Below are 16,483 nucleotides of genomic sequence, written 5' to 3' on the forward strand. Positions count from 1 at the left end.
AAAAGACTGACTTATGCATACCTTTCCATAGTATCCCAGAGTATTCTTATATCTGAATGTATCCTGAGTATCCTATTATATTATCTTTGTAATTGAAAATGAATATGGCTAAGAAGCAGAACAGTATGCCCACTGTATCCTTAGTATTTTGCATGCTATAAGTACTCAGTAAAACTGAATGACTGGCGAAGGGGAAAAACAAATTGCCAAAGCAACTCATATCCATATTCTATTTCAAGGAACCTAGTGGCTGGAAAGGTACATTAACAATGTATTCACGTTGTTCCTGAATATTCATTGGAAAAACTGATGCTGAAGCTCCAGTACTTTGGCCACCTGATGCAAAGAGCTGACTCACTGGAAAAGACCCTGATGCTGGGAAAGATTGAGGGCAGAGAAGGAGGCGACAGAGGCTGAGATAATTGGATTGCATCATCGACTCAATGGACACGAGCTTGAGCAAATTCTGGGAGATAGTGAAGGACAGGGAAGCCTGACATGCCGCATTCCATGGTGTTGCAGAGTCAGACACGACTTAGTGACTGAACAGGTTGTCTGTGTGTGTGCCTAAGAATAAAGATAGTAGTCTAGGATATGAAAAGACAAGATAGTTCTGATTAGCTAAAAGTGAGTGGTATCAGTGATGAGAAGTTGATGAATATACAGGCTAGACAAAGAACAACAGCCTAGAAAAAGACACACACAGACATCTCCCTAAGCAATTCCATTACTGTACAGATACGTAGGATCCTTCATGATAAGAAATCTATAAGTCTGTTATGTTTCACTGAGTCAACTAAACAGATAATTTGCTGAGAGCTTATCCTTCACTTTTGTTGTTATTTAGTCAGTAAGTCTTGTACAACTCAACAGTAACCCCATAGACTGCAGCGTACCACGCTCCTCTGTCCATGGGATTTTCTAGGCAAGAATACTGGAATAGGTTGCCATTTCCTTCTCGAGTTCAGTTCAGTTGCTCAGCCGTGTCCAACTCTGCCACCACATGAACTGCAGACACCAGGCCTCCCTGACCATCACCAACTCCCAGAGTTTACCCACACTCATGTCCATTGACTCGGTGATGCCACCCAACCATCTCATCCTCTGTCGTCCCCTTCTCCTCCTGCCCTCAATCTTTCCCAGCATCAGGGTCTTTTCCAGTGAGTCAGTTCTTCCCATCAGGTGGCCAAAGTATTGGAGTTTCAGCTTCAACATCAGTCCTTCCAATGAACACTCAGGACTGATCTCCTTAGGATGGACTGGTTGGATCTCCTTGCAGTCCAAGGGACTCTCAAGAGTCTTCTCCAACACCACAGTTCAGAAGCATCAATTCTTCTGTGCTCAGCTTTCTTTATAGTCCAACTCTCACACCCATACATGATTACGAGAAAAACCATAGCCTTGACTAGAGATGGACCTTTGTTGACAAAGTAATGTCTCTGCTTTTTAATATGCTGTCTAGGTTGGTCATAACTTTCCTTCCAAGGAGTAAGTGTCTTTTAATTTCATGGCTGCAATCACCATCTGCAGTGATTTTGGAGCCCCCAAAAATAAAATCAGCCACTGTTTCCTCATCTATTTGCCATGAACTGATGGGACCGGATGCCATGATCGTAGTTTTCTGAATGTTGAGCTTTAAGCCAACTTTTTCACTCTCCTCTTTCACTTTCATCAAGAGGCTCTTTAAATCTTCTTCACTTTTTGCTGTAAGAGTGGTGTCATCTGCATATCTGAGGTTATTGATATTTCTCCCAGCAATCTTGATTCCAGCTTGTGCTTCTTCCAGCCCAGCGTTTCTCATGATGTACTCTGCATAGAAGTTAAATAAGCAGGGTGACAATATACAGCCTTGACGTACTCCTTTCCCTATTTGGAACCAGTCTGTTGTTCCATGTCCAGTTCTAACTGTTGCTTCCTGACCTGCATATAGGTTTCTCAAGAGGCAGGTCAGGTCATCTGGTATTTCCACTCTTCCAGAATTTTCCTCAGTTTGTTGTGATCCACACAGTCAAAGGCTTTGGCATAATCAATAAAGCAAAAATAGATGTTTTTCTGGAACTCTCTTGTTTTTTCAATGATCCAGGGATGTTGGCAATTTGATCTCTGGTTCCTCTGCCTTTTCTAAATCCAACTTGAATACCAGGAGGTTCACGGTTCATGTATTGCTAAAGCCTGGCTTGGAGAATTCTGAGCATTACTTTGCTAGTGTGTGAGATGAGTGCAATTGTGCGGTAGTTTGAGCGTTCTTTGGCATTGTCTTTCTTTGGGATTGGAATGAAAACTGACCTTTTCCAGTCCTGTGGCCACTGCTGAGTTTTCCAAATTTGCTGACATATTGAGGATCCTCCAAACCCACATCTCCTGCATTGGGAGGTGGATTCTTTACCACTAAGCCACCATTCATCACCTTTCAGCATCAATCTACACTTTTTTCACTGCAAAAACTATATAGGTATTAATAGCTCAGTTTTACATTACTTCCAAACTATCTAATAAAATAGATACATCAAGAATGGGAATTCAGGACTTCACTGGAGATCCAGAGATTAAAAGACTCCATGCTTCCAAAGCAGGGGTCATGTGTTTGATCCTTGGTAGGGGAACCAAAATCCCACATGTCCTGTGGCACAGCCAAAAATAAATAAATAAATAATAGGAACGTTTTTCCTTATATATCAGTCTATGATGAATTCTTTTTAAATATCAACATTACCTCATAATCAATGTCATCTACTTATATTTATAACCATCTGCTTCCAAGAGAATGCCGGACAAAATAAGATTATCTGGACATGATACAACATTGACCTTATAAAGGACAGAGAAAGCTTCTGGGCATCAGGAATGGGACAACTAATACATATAGACACCAAATTTTTTACTAAGTCAGTGACAGTGGAGGCAAAAAAAGAAAACATACTATTTTCTAAAAGGAAATATAAATTTATCTGTAAAAATATAATTTTTTTCTCAAACTACAGTGAACATTGAGTTATTTTATAAGTAACAAGTATAAGAGGTAATAATAAACTATGCTTGTACAAAAGATGACACATTATGATTTAATATATGAATTGATTTACAAAATGGTGACATTAGCACTCTTTAAGAACCTCTATATTACATAAAGTGAGGTATGCCTGAAAATAAAAAATTTATTATTGAATATATCATTAAAATTAATTTCCAAGTCTAGTACTAATATAAATATAAATTTCTTTTCCCCAAATTATGACAAATAAGAAAATCAGTTGTTTTTTGAATGTTTGAATTTTTTCATATCAATATTCCAGACCTAATCATCAACTTTATGTAAAGAATTCTTAACATCTGCAGAAAAAGATACCTCCATATATAAGGAATTAATGTCTAGGTCATATTCATTCACTAGAACCTCTGATCCATTGTATTTTAAAGACGGGATGACAACATCAGCTATGATATAGAACCTTAGAAATACATAAAGATCAATTTCCACAAATACATAAAAATTGGTATCATTACTAAAAATGATAAAAACTATAAACAGGTAGTGTTTTTTGGCAACTTGAACAGTTAATTGTCAATGGAAAAATGTGCCTCACTTGTTCATTAACTTTCTTCTCTTTCTCCAACTCTTTTTCCATGTCCTCCAATTCTCTATCTTTTTGTTCCAATTGCTTTTCAAGTTGGCGAATTTCATCACGTAAAAACCGAGTGTCACGCCCACCTGCAGACTGCTGTGCCATCTGAAAGTAATAAACCAAAAGTATAAATTAATTCTATTACATTTGGAGATTCAAATGAATCAACAGCAAATAAATAATTATTTAGATTTTTAAATTTTATTATAATCAGCACCAGGTGTTTAAAATCAAGTTGCTTAAGAACCATTTTTATTAAGCATATTTAGGCTTTAGTTCACAGACAACCCTTTAAGCTCTTCCTAAGCCACCCAGAGCTACAAAGAACTGACTGTCAATCACTCAGATTGATGCCAAGCCACAGGCATCAGGGTAATCTACAAAGGCATATAATGGTCTATGCAATGAACTATTTAGGCTCTCCCTGAGTACCAGAGCTCTGAAACAACGCCAAAATCCATCTGAGCCTCCACCCTAGTCACTGACCCACGGAGCTTTTAAGCAGCCCTTCCCCTCATATCACTGACTCATATTTACACCAGTGCTATCTAAAAGGACTTTCTAGGATAATGGAAATGTTCTCTGTACTGCCCAATACAATAGCCACTATATACATGTGTCTACTGGGAACTTGAAATGCAACTAGTGCAGGTAATGAACTGAATTCTTAATTTAAGTTGTAATTAATTTACACAGTAATTAATTTAAAGGCTAACAGCCACATATAGCTAGTGCTATTATATTAGACATCCAGACTTAGATTACCTTTAAAATCTTGCAGCAGACTAAATACATTTTGCTTCATATTCCAGTTACTTTGGGTCATGGTCAAAAACACCAAAAATCCTCTGGTCCTCTAATCTGTCTCTAAGTCATCTCCCTGCCATTCAGTTCTGTTATTCTTCTATGTTAACCAAATTTTTCACTCTTTACCTCCCTCAAAAAGCTTTACATTATGCTCTCAAAGAAAATCTTCCAAGATACACTAGTATTTTACTTCCCTAGCCTTTCCACTGACTTATCCTTTCTATCTTCTTGCTTTAGCTATAGCTTGGCTCTTTTAGTACACTACTTCATTTGGAACTTTTCCAGATTGGAAATGCTTATTCTTTCACATCTCATATAATTAGAGGTTAAGAAAAGGTGTTGATTTACCCCAAACTATAATTTCTAGGCTATCATTCCTCCGCCATCCTGTAAAAATTCCTCCTGCTGCTTTGAATCTCACATGATAGCCAGCTTTTTTATTATTACCTATTCATGGTAGTAGCAAACTACCAACTTCCCAGTCATTCCTTCACAAAATTTGCTGAGAAATTTTGGCACATGGCTCACAGTCTTCCATCAAAAGTCCCCAAGCAATTTCTACACATATGTAACTTTCATTCTGGACTTTCTTTTTTTAAACTCTCTTCTTGTCTGCATTATAGCCTCATACTCCCATCCCCACATCAGGACTTTGTCCAAGCAGAAACATTCTCCAATTATTCACAAAAACATCTGCCCTTTTACCTCACAAAACCCTTTCATCCCTTGACTCCTCTTCTCCTTAATCTCTCCCTAACATCCCAGTCTTGATTTCCTTGCCTATTTAGCTTTTTATAATCACTGCTTCAACCAATAGCTCCAATTGCCCTATTCTTCTATCCTGTAGCAGTTGCCCTGCTAAACACCAGCACAGATCTGATCTGACTCCGTTAACTCACTTCTGCTCGCGCTTAGTTGCTCAGTCGTGTCTGACTCTTCGTGACCCTTTGGACTATAGCCAACCAGGCTCCTCAGCTTGTGGGATTTTCCCGGCAAGAAAACCAGAGTGGGCTGCAGCCCCCTTTTTCTTGCCAGAAAAATCCCACGAACTGAGGATCAAACCCGCGTCTCCCACATCTCCTGCATTGCAGGCAGATTCCTTACCCACGGAACCATTGGGGAAGCTCTCATAATTCAGTTAACAAGTACTTATTGAGAATGGTATTTCCCTAGAAGCTGAATATACAATAAGGAATAAAAAATAAAACCATCTGAATCCATAGAGCTAATATGTGAAAGAACCAAGATCCGAACATTCCAGACCCTGAAATCTCCAGTTCATTCTCCATATATTTTAGGTTTATCCGACTTCCTTAAAATTTGACTACACATCTCCCACTCTTATTTTTAGCAGATGATCTCTTCATCCTCTCAAATTCCAGGCACTAAACCTACCAACATGAAAAGCTTCTGTAAACATCCATTCTTCCTTCCTTCCAAGTACAAAGGATAAAGGTCCTTCCTCCTTATAAAGACTAATCCATTTGTATCACATTCTTTCCAATAATCTCCATAATTTCAATGTATTCAGTTCCTTCACTGAAAATTTATGTTCACATTTTGGCTCTTGGCTTTCTCAGAAAGCTCCTCTTCTCCTATACCTTTCTGTCACTGTTCCTCAAATTCCAACATGCCTCACTGCACCTCAGTAATAGTAATCTCTCTGTATATTAATCTAGACTGTAAGCTCCACAAGGTTACTCAACATTTTTATTTTGTTCACAATTAGATGTGCAATCCTTAATAGAATTTAAGGTACATAAATAGGCATGTAAAATATATACTGAACAAATAATTACAAACACATTATCATTCCAGTGATTTTCCAGCCAGATATAATGAAAAAATTTGAAAATAATAATTGAAAATGCTAACATTTATGACAATTATACCCTAAGGAATACAAAATAACATACCTCTAGTTCATTTTCCAGCTTCATTACTTTAGTTTTTAATTGATTTTCTATTAAAAAAGACAAATGTTTGAACTGGTTAGATTTATCTCAAATTTTTAAATAAATTTCAATAAAATAATAAAACTAATTTTTAAACTCTATCATATTTATAATAAGCTAACACAAGAGAAAATAACTATTTTGTACATTTTCCATGAAACAGGAGTTCTAGAAAAACCTTTTGAAATAAATTATGCAAATATTATAGACTCTAAATTAAAGTTGATTCTCTATTGCTTAGTGAATAAATGGAATCCACTCTTTAACACGACAGTAATCCTTTCTCCAAGGCACTTACCAAATTTTGCTTGTTCTTCTCCAGCTTTTTCAACTTCTTCCAAAGCTAGCTCTACTTCTTGAGCTTTCATCTAAACATTAAAAAAAGTTATTTCAGTATGCCTTTACATCAGAACATAAGCACTAAAAATAATTTAGTTTATTTACTATTCTACTACTTAGGGCCTGCAATGCCTGGCACAAGGAGACATTCTGCAAATATTTGCTGAATGAATAGGTGAAATTCTTAAGGTTATAATTTCTAGATTCCTAAAAGTTTGAAACATCTTTGATTCCTCTTTTTCCCTCAAGTCTTATTTCAAGCATTGCAACTTTCCCTTTGTAATGTTTTCAGCTATCTCTTTTTTCTATTTTAATTTTCATTATTCTAGTCCATAATTTTATGTCTAACTTCTTACATAATGTTATGTCTAAACCACTTCAATTCTCTTCAATTTGCCATTTAACATAACTAATTTAACCTTCTGAAGGCAACTGTATAGCTCAAAAACCTTTAATGGCTTCTAACTGTTGAGCATAAGATAAGCCTTTAAGGCCCTGGACAGCCTATTCCAAACTATATCCAACATCTGTTTCTTCTACAACCTGCTATAAACTTTCTGCACTTGTCTCCTCAAATGTAAAGAATATGCATATTTTCTATCCCCAGTTTTTATTTACAGTAACATTCAGCTCTAGAGGGCTTCCCTTGTGGCTCAGCTGGCAAAGAATCCACCTGCAATGCGGGAGACCTGGGTTCAATCCCTGGGTTGGGAAGATTCCCTGGAGACGGAAAAGGCTACCCACTCCAGTATTCTGGCCTGGAGAATCAGTCCATGGGGTCACAAAGAGTCAGATACAACTGAGCGACTTTCACTTTCACTTTTCACTTTCAGCTCTAGAGGGCTTCCTAGATGGCACTAACAATAAACAACCTGCCTGCCGATGCAGGAGGCATAAAAGACGCGGGTGGGGAAGATCCCCTGGAGGAGGTCAGGGAAACCCACTCCAGTATTCTTGCCTGGAGAATCCCATGCACAGAGAAGCCTGGCAGGCTACAGTTCATGGGGTCACAAAGAGTCGGACATGACTGAAGTGACTTAGCACGTATGCACAACAGCACTAGAATCTTGTTAACACTTTACCACTGCCTCCACTTACCTAAAACTACTCAACAGTCTTTGACCTTTATAAGGTAAGAGAGTGAGTGAACGTCCTTCAGTCGTGTCTGACTCTTTGCTCCGGGCCAGAATACTGGAGTGGGTAGCCGTTCCCTTTTCCAGGGGATCTTCCCAACCCAGGGATCGAATCCAGGTCTTCTGCATTACAGGCAGCTTCTTTACCAGCTGAGCCACCAGGAAAGCCCTTATAAGGTATTCTCACAACTAAATCTCTTTCTCTTGTAACAAATCCCTACAGTGGTTGGCTACTCTAACAAATTATAACATAATTAACGTAAGATAGGCTTCCCTGATAGCTCAGTTGATAAAGAATCTGCCTGCAACACAGGAGACCCTGGTTTGATTCCTGGGTTGGGAAGATCAGCTGGAAAACGGATAGGCTACCCACTCCAGTATTCTTGGGCTTCCCTTGTGGCTCAGCTGGTAAAGAACTGCCTACCACGTGGGAGATAGGGGTTCAATCCCTGGGTTGGGAAGATCCCTTGGAGGAGGGAAAGGCTATCCATTCCAGTATTCTGGCCTGGAGAATTCCATGGACCATGTGTCCATGGGGTCACAAAGAGTCAAGCTGGACTGAGCGACTTTCACTCACTAACATAAGACATCCCTATGCTTTTTAAAAACACAACCATTCTGTTTCCCCTACACATTATTTTAGGAACTTTAGCTGCCATTTAGATTTTACAAAGTACTTTAGAAATTAACCTATCTAAGAAGAGATTCTTAAGCTTTCTCTAATAGTCAAAGCTAAGAGTACTGCATACAAACCTTCATTAGTGATTGAGTAATTCTAAAAAGGTGTATCATATTTTCTTGACTTTCACTTTTTAGCTCATTTACTTCCACCTAAGTAAAGAGAAAAGCAACAATTTCATATTTTATAATCCTTAAGCAAAATATAAGAATTCTTTCAGTTGTACCATTCAGTGATTTCAGGGATAATTTAAATTAATCATAGTCGTATGTAGGTATCTATGCTTTATCAATTAAGTACCTTGGATAAGGAAATCAATAAATTATCTGCCAATTCTTCTTGACGAGGCAGCTCATCTGGGTCAACCTTTCTTATTTCTTTCCAGTTTATATTAGGTGGCATCTTGAATTCTTTCACTGTGCTTTACCTTCAGTAACAAAACAAGTGGGTATTAGCATTTAAAAGGTTAAGTAGCATTACTGTTTTTACAGTAATTTAAAGTTGTTACAGATCCCATTGTTACAACTCTCTAGGGTGTTTGCAAAGAGCTATTGCTCCTTAATTGTGTAACAGATATGTCGATTAAATAGCCTGTAAAAAAAAGTACAGCAGTTGCAACAAATCATATTTTATCGGTCAAATAATTTACGAAGGCGTCCACGCTTAAATTAAGTCTAAGTCAGAACTAAGACTCAGTCCCGCTCCTCCACGCCCCCTCGCCACCAGAGCGCTCGAACACCTAACGGTGCCAAGCGCGGGGGTGCTTGGAAGGTTAAAATTGAGCCCTGATTCTGAGAAACAAGAGCTAGGATTTAAAAAAAAAAAAAAAAAAAAAAAATGAGGAAATAAATATACGATTGAAACGAGTGTAGTTGGGCCTGGGAAATGAGGGCTGAAGCGAAGGGAAAGCAAACCGATTGCGGACAGGAGGCTAAAGAACGGGGAAACAGAGCTGCTGTCTATCTGGGCCCCGAAGGCTAAAGAACCTGCGTGGGAAGAGACTCTCGGTTTGCGCGCACCAGGATCCACCTACCTACACCAAACCTGGCAACCAGAGGCGACCTGGCAACCAGAGGCGGCCTGCCTCTCAGCTACCTTGCCCACTCGGCCCGGCCCAGCCGCCAAACCTGACCGCTCTCCAGCGCCGTTCCAGTCGGACACCGGATCCCGCCAACTGGTCCCGAGCGAGTAATAGCGACGGCGGCTGCTAGGCGACACCATTCCCCACCCCGCCGAGGCCGCAACAAGAGCCCGGATGCTAGCGATGCCTACATTTCACGACCGTGGGTGATGCTTTACGTTTAGATTCCCCCGCGAGTGCGCTGTACTGTGTGTTAAGGACGAAGTGAAGGCGTGAGATGAGGACTCCAAATCCCAAAATGCAGTTCTGCTTGGAGGCCGGGACTTTGAGGACGTTGATGTCTCTGAGAAGTGGAGGTAGGCCGTTCCCGGCGTGCAGTGCGGGAGGCTGCGGCGGCACCGAGGTGCGGGGGAACCGCCCGGAGGCGGGAGGCGCAGCGGCCGAGGCGTGTCTGCGCTGGTGTCCTGAAAGAGGCCCAACATGACTGTACCTTCGGTGGCGCCGCTCGCCGGACCGCTCTTCCCGAGGTTTCTCTAAGTCAACCCCGGGTGGAACTGCTCCCAGGTGAGGTCAGGCTATTGGTTAGTGGCTGGGGGGAGTTGATGGATGTGGGCGGTCCCGGGGGAGAGAAGCTCCTGCCTTTGGGGCTGAGGGGCCCAGCCAGAGTCTGAAGAGGTGGGAAGACGCCGCCCTCTCCTTGGGCGTTCGCTGGCGACGCCCTGGGTGGTGCCTTCTGTAAGAAGGCAGAAGTTTTAGCTTCTTCGATTTCAACGTCTGTCTCTGCACAGTGGAGTTGGGGGCCACGAGCTTGGTTGGGGGCGAGTGAGGATTTGGGAAGAGGACACCGCATCCTCCGACCTCGGCCGCCTTACCTGTAGCCCCATTATCTTCGCGGGTTGACGGACTTGAAGATTGAGCGAAGGTTCCAGAGAGGAGAGGTTAGAACTTGCCCAGGCCACTGCTAGGGGGTAGAAAGAGAAGTCACCTCTGTACTCACCAGCCCTGTTGGTGTTACTTGCTTGGTGACCAAGGATGACTTTCCCTGACAGCTGCCTTCTTAAACGCTTGCAGGTTCGCTTTTTGCAAGTTTTGCCCATCGGGCTGCTCTCAGCCATTCTGGGATGTGATACACCGCTAGGAAAACTTTCTCAAGCTGTAGACTCGAAATCTAAAATACATTTTCAACTGTTTGGACCAGTGCCTCCATCTTTTTTAAATTTTAAGCACTTTCTTTCATTTGCTAACTCTAATTGTTACCGAAGTTTACTTTTGAAAATAATTTCTTTCCAAGCCGTTCAGTAAAAAAAATAAAAAACATAATTTTCTGATCCATTTAGAGACATTCATCGGATTTGTAGCAATGCTCATTTTGTGTAGTCCTTTACTGAAAGATGGTGTGTCAAACACTGTTGGTTAACCCTTTTTTGACTATGCCCTATGTCCCCATAAATTATTTATCTTAGAAATGAAAGTTTGTACCCGTTGACAGATCTGTTCTTTGTTTCTGTCAGTTTGCTTTTTTTAGATCCCACATATAAACCAGATCACAGTTGTTTTTCTTTATCTCTCTGACATTTCTCTTCGCGTAATGTCATCATGTTCCATCCATGTTGTCATGATGTCATAAATGGTAAGATTTCTTTTTGTGTGTGTCTGAGTAATATTGCATTGTGTGTCCATATTATTAATACATTTTCTTTATGCTTTTATCTATGCATTTATACTTAGGTTGTTTCCATGGGTTGGCTATTGTGAGTAACTGAATGACTATCTCTTCAAAAGTGATTTAGTTTTCTTCGAATATATACCCAGAAGTGGAACTGCTGGATAGTATGGTAGTTCTGTTTTTAAGTTTTTGATGAGCCTGTATCATTGTTTTCTATGATGGTTTCTTCAGTTTGCATTCCCACCAGCCATACACAAGTGTTCCCTTTTCTCTACATTTTTGCGACCAATATTTATCTCTTGTCTTTTTGATGATAGTCATTCTTACAGGTGTGAATTAATTGATACTCTGATTGTAGTTTTGATTTGCACTTCCCTTACCTTGCGTGATTATGAGCACCTTTTCATGTACCTGTTGGCCATTATATGTCTTTGGAAGAAGTTCCTGTGCCATTTTTGAATCAGGTTTTGTTTTTTTGTGATTGAGTTGTATGAGTTTTTATTTTGAATATTAACCTGTTTTCATATCTGTTTTTGCAAATAGATTCTCCCATTCCATGGATTTCATTTGTTATGTGAAAATGTTTTAGTTTGACATAGGACCATTTGTTTATTTTTATTTTGTTTTTGTTGTGCGTTAGTTCCAAATCCAAAAAATCACTGCCAGGACCAATGTCGGGGAGCTTATCCCCTATTCTACTGGAAGAATTATGGTTGTCAGTTGTATGTTCAATTCTTTAATCCATTTTGAGTTGATTTTTGTGAGTGAAGTAAAACAGGGGTTAGTTTCATTCTTTTGCTTGTGGTTCTGTTTTCTCAAAACCATTTATTAAAGAGACTATTCTTTCCCCATTGTATATTCTTGATTCTTTTATTTCTGGCCTCCTGAATCTGTTCTATTAATCTGTGTGTTTGTTTTTATGCTAGTTGCAAACTGTTTTGATTACCATAGCTTATTCCTTATTTCATTTAATCTTCATAATAATTCAGTGAAATAGCTGCTTATATTGTTCTCATTTTCCAACTAAGTTAAGAAATCAAGGCTTGGAGAGTTTAAGAACTCTGCTCAGACTTGAATAGTATGATTGCACACGAATCTTTCTGGTTAAAGGATATGTTTATAACTGATACATGGCTTTCTCTTGCATGCTGGAGACCAATACTTGTAAAGTGCTTGTTCCTCTGTCTTGCTGTCTATATTAAAATACATATTCTGATTATATAACTTTGTTTACTCAAGAATTTGAATTAAATATTCTTCATGTTCAGTGTTTTCAATTTATAATTTAGCAGGGGGAGGCAGAGAGGAAAGCTGGTGTTTTTGGAGTACATATGTCATTTACTGTGCTTAAAACTACATACTTACTTTTGTAGTAGTCATCTGTTATTATTACTGCAGCACCTTATTTTTGTTCTTGTTTTTTCATTCTTTGCGACTATTATTTTCTATTTATTTATTATTTTTGTTCTGTCTGTTTTAGTCTTTTCTACCTTTACCTCTCCTTGCTTTCTTATTCACATTTAAGGTACCTGACCTAATAGTAAGTTTTATTCTCAATTTTCAAAACTGAATGAGTACAGATTCAGAGAACCTAAGTAATTTTGTAATAATTAATGACACTAAAGTTATAACCCAGATCTCAATAGCAGTACTGATTAAATGCAAAATCTTGCTTAAATTTTATAGCTTTGTTATTGTTGTTCAGTCTCTTAAGTCATGTATTGACTCTGTGACCCCATGAACTACAGCATGCCTGGCTTCCCTGTCCCTCACTATCTCCCAGCGTTTGCTCAGACTCCTGTCCATTGAGTTGATGATGCCAACCAACCATCTCATCCTCTGTCACCTCCTTCTCCTCCCGCCCTCAATCTTTCCCAGCATCAGGGTCTTTTCCAGCGAGTCAGCTGTTCACATCAGGTGTCTAAAATATTGGAGCTTCAACTTTAGCATCAGTCTTCCCATGAATAATCAGGGTTGGTTTCCTTTAGGATTGACTGATTTGATCTCCTTGCTATCCAAGGGACTCTCAAAGAGTCTTCTTCAGCACCACAGTTAGAAAGCATCAAATCTTTGCTCCTCAACCTTCTTTATGGTCCAACCCTCACATCTGTACATGACTACTGGAAAGATCATAGCTTTGACTCTTTGGACCTTTCTAGGCAAAGTAATGTCTCTACTTTTTTATATACTTGACTCATTCTAACAGTATCTTAGGGCTTTTTCACTCTGCTAGACACTGGGGATGCAGTAGGAAATGAGTTAACTAAGGTCTAGGCTCTAATGCACTGTAGTATGTTTGTACCTAACTGTGGACAAAGAAGTTTAACTTAGGTTCTAGTTCAGTCACTCCCTATGTATAATTTTGAGGAAAATCCCTAAAACCCACTATTATTCTTCATGCAGTTTTCTAAATCACTCAGTTTTCACCAAGAGAAGTGATTTATCTGACAATTTTATAAGTGACTTTACTATAGGAGCACTTGCCTAAATCTGCCTTCTTTCATCTTTTTAGTTTTATGAGCAGTTTTATCTTTCCAGAATCACTTCACAAGAAAGACTTGCCTTTTATAATTGCTACTTCTGTTCTCTGTACCAGCCAGCCTACATTCTAGATGTAATTCCCATCCCTTTTATGCTGCCTTATCAAGAAAATGAATAGTAACTTACTTTTCCAGTTTCTAACATAAAGCATGGTGTTGAAAAATTTAGTCTCTACTGGGTACAGAAGGTGTTTTGTTTTGCCTTGCACTCATGGAGAGGATCAGTGTGCCGCAAGCAAACACTTGTCTTCTCTCAACATGAGGAGACTGGAAAGATTAGTAGGAGTCAGTGTGAATACAGACCGTGCAAGCCAGAGTTTGATTTTTGAAGAAGATATAATCATGAAATTATTGAGCTGAGAAGACGTTCCTCTCCAGGCTAATACTCCCAGATTTCATATAATATAAATATTTCATAAAATAGTCCTATAGATTAGTTTTTTTCCCATGATTGTATTGTCGGGGTATTAGGAAGAGTGAGCACTCAGTACAATTTTGAAGAAATTACATTGTTTTCTATGTTCATAATGTGCTTATGAATGGTCAGTTGCATTTGAATTCTTTGCATATAGTGACCCCTCATTTGGTAAGCCAATCAATCTTTCCGTCCACTCACACTGTGCATCTGTGTGAATATGCTTTTGTGCCTAGGAAAAGAACTGGAAGTTCTCTTTGGTCTGTTTGTGCTGCCAACAGAATACCGTAGATTCGGTAATTTATAAGCAATAGGAATTTCTCACAATTCTGAAGACTGAGAAGTCCAAAATCAAGGCATAGCAGATTCAGTATCTAATGAGGATGTGGTTCATAGTAGGCATCTTTTCACAGTGTCCTCACATGGCAGAAGGGGTACGGGATCTCTCAGATCCATTAATAGGCTTATTGCCTTTATAATAATATGAAGCTTCACCCTCATAACCTGATCACCTCTCCAAGGCCCCCTCCTCTGAACAACATTGGGCATGAGGATTTAACATGTGTTTGTGGGTAGGGGAGGCGCACAAACATCCAGTCTATAGCACTCCTACAACTAACATTCAGCAGCGATGTGTCACAGTGTTGCAGTAAAGTGAATCTTGGTGCCCTCTCTCTGTGTCCTTATGGAACCCCTCTGTTTGCCCTAACCTCTGCCCTTGCAGGTGGCTCTTTTGGACAAAACTCAAGGTAACTCCAGAACTGAGCTCGGGACAGACATGAGAAGTAGCTCTCCTCCCTCTCTCTCATAATATGCTTCCTTAGTGAATCTTCAAAACTTCTATTGCCTTGACCCTTTATAACCTCTCCCACATTGTTTCTGGGTTTACCTTGCTTGATTGATAGTAAAAAAAAAAAAAAATGCAGTTAGCAAGAACTTGAAAAGTGCTTGTGCATTCGGACCTACCATCTGGCTCTCTTGACAGTACTATTTAAAGTTCAGGTTAACCTATTGAAGAATATGGCCACAAGAGGTAGAAAGGACTAAATGCTCTTAGCTACATTTAAAGCTTGATTTGCCTAATGTAAAGCTGCATTTATAATTTTAGTATTTTCATTTTTATTCAGGGACTTCAGTGCCTGACTTAACAAGCAAAACTTTCTCAAAATTTAAGCAACTTCTATAAAGCTAATAAACTATACTTAAAACCATGGCAACTCCCTTGGCCTTATAAAAATCTCAATATTTGTAAACTTGGCTATAAATTCTTATACTTTCAACTAAAAGTCTTAAATCCATAAATTGCATGGTCAATAATTTATTACGTATGTTATGTATTTTGCATAATATTGTATTTTAACTTACAGTTTTGAAGCTAGTATATCAGAGTTTCTAGTATATATATATTAAATACTCTTCAACATTATAAGTTCTCTAAAAATCAAATACACATTATTCCCATATATAATTTCAAAGTATTAAAACCGTCGATTTAATTTACTTATTTTTTCTCTATTAGTTTTAAACTGTCTTTATGTGAAAACATATAGCCAAGCAGCAGTTTGTCACCCCAAGTGTTACCTGGTCAGCAACCTGAGAGGTTTCTGACGCCATACACAAGACTTGATTTTCACTACCTGATGGTGAATGTCTTGAGTTGTTTTGTTTTTCTGAATTAAAGATTGCTGCTGCTGCTAAGTCACTTCAGTCGTGTCCGATTCTGTCCGACCGACCCCATAGACGGCAGCCCACCAGGCTCCCCCATCCCTGGGATTCTTCAGGCAAGAACACTGGAGTGGGTTGCCATTTCCTTCTCCAATGCATGAAAGTGAAAAGTAAAAGTGAAGTCGCTCAGTTGTGTCCTACTCTTCACGACCCCATGGACTGCAGCCTACCAGGATCCTCCATCCATGGGATTTTCCAGGCAAGAGTATCGGAATGGGGTGCCATTGCCTTCCCCAGAATTAAAGACACACATGATGTAAAATCATTCTTCATGCTATGTTTAAGTGCGTCAAGTGTTCTGTCAATTATATCTTCTTGAGACTGTCATTCAATAGCCTGCTGGCTTGTTCTATTGTTGCCTAGGTATTACTACTTGAATGGCTGAAGTTTGGGTATTTCCTTTGTCACTCTCTTGTGTTTGATTCCCTGTCTCCTGATTTCCTTATCTTTGTGTTTGTTACTCCATCATGTTATTAGAGTAAGTCTTCTATTAGTTTCCTGAGAGGAGAATTGTTGGAGG

The 16,483-nt window shown here is 39.2% G+C and overlaps 2 protein-coding genes across 9 annotated transcripts in view; one reads left to right on the forward strand and one right to left on the reverse strand.

Annotated features, from left to right (window-relative positions):
- Nucleotides 1-9,856, reverse strand: part of CEP290 (centrosomal protein 290) — an 89,490-nt gene extending 79,634 nt beyond the window's left edge. For 5 of the 7 annotated variants that reach the window (XR_010663045.1, XM_065934171.1, XM_065934168.1 and 2 more), the window contains exons 1-6: nucleotides 9,570-9,601; nucleotides 8,837-8,963; nucleotides 8,611-8,688; nucleotides 6,684-6,753; nucleotides 6,347-6,393; nucleotides 3,585-3,728 (exon numbers count right to left, since the gene is read on the reverse strand). Coding sequence is in view for 6 of the 7 variants with exons in the window: in XM_065934171.1 (XP_065790243.1) it covers nucleotides 3,585-3,728; nucleotides 6,347-6,393; nucleotides 6,684-6,753; nucleotides 8,611-8,688; nucleotides 8,837-8,938 (441 nt within the window). In the remaining variant the exon portion in view is untranslated. Of the gene's footprint in view, nucleotides 1-3,584; nucleotides 3,729-6,346; nucleotides 6,394-6,683; nucleotides 6,754-8,610; nucleotides 8,689-8,836; nucleotides 8,964-9,569; nucleotides 9,602-9,663; nucleotides 9,762-9,808 lie in introns of those variants that run through there. The other 2 variants (XM_065934170.1, XM_065934169.1) reach the window with 2 other exon arrangements.
- A 143-nt stretch (nucleotides 9,857-9,999) lies between these two features.
- The window catches only part of TMTC3 (transmembrane O-mannosyltransferase targeting cadherins 3), a 60,036-nt gene continuing 53,552 nt past the window's right edge, over nucleotides 10,000-16,483 (forward strand). The window contains exon 1 of one of the 2 annotated variants that reach the window (XM_065934175.1): nucleotides 10,000-10,181. The gene's annotated coding sequence lies outside the window, so the exon portion shown is untranslated. Of the gene's footprint in view, nucleotides 10,182-10,416; nucleotides 10,556-16,483 lie in introns of those variants that run through there. The other variant, XM_065934176.1, reaches the window with a different exon arrangement.

The sequence above is a fragment of the Muntiacus reevesi genome, chromosome 4 (genome assembly GCF_963930625.1).
Source record: "Muntiacus reevesi chromosome 4, mMunRee1.1, whole genome shotgun sequence".
NCBI lineage: Eukaryota > Metazoa > Chordata > Mammalia > Artiodactyla > Cervidae > Muntiacus > Muntiacus reevesi.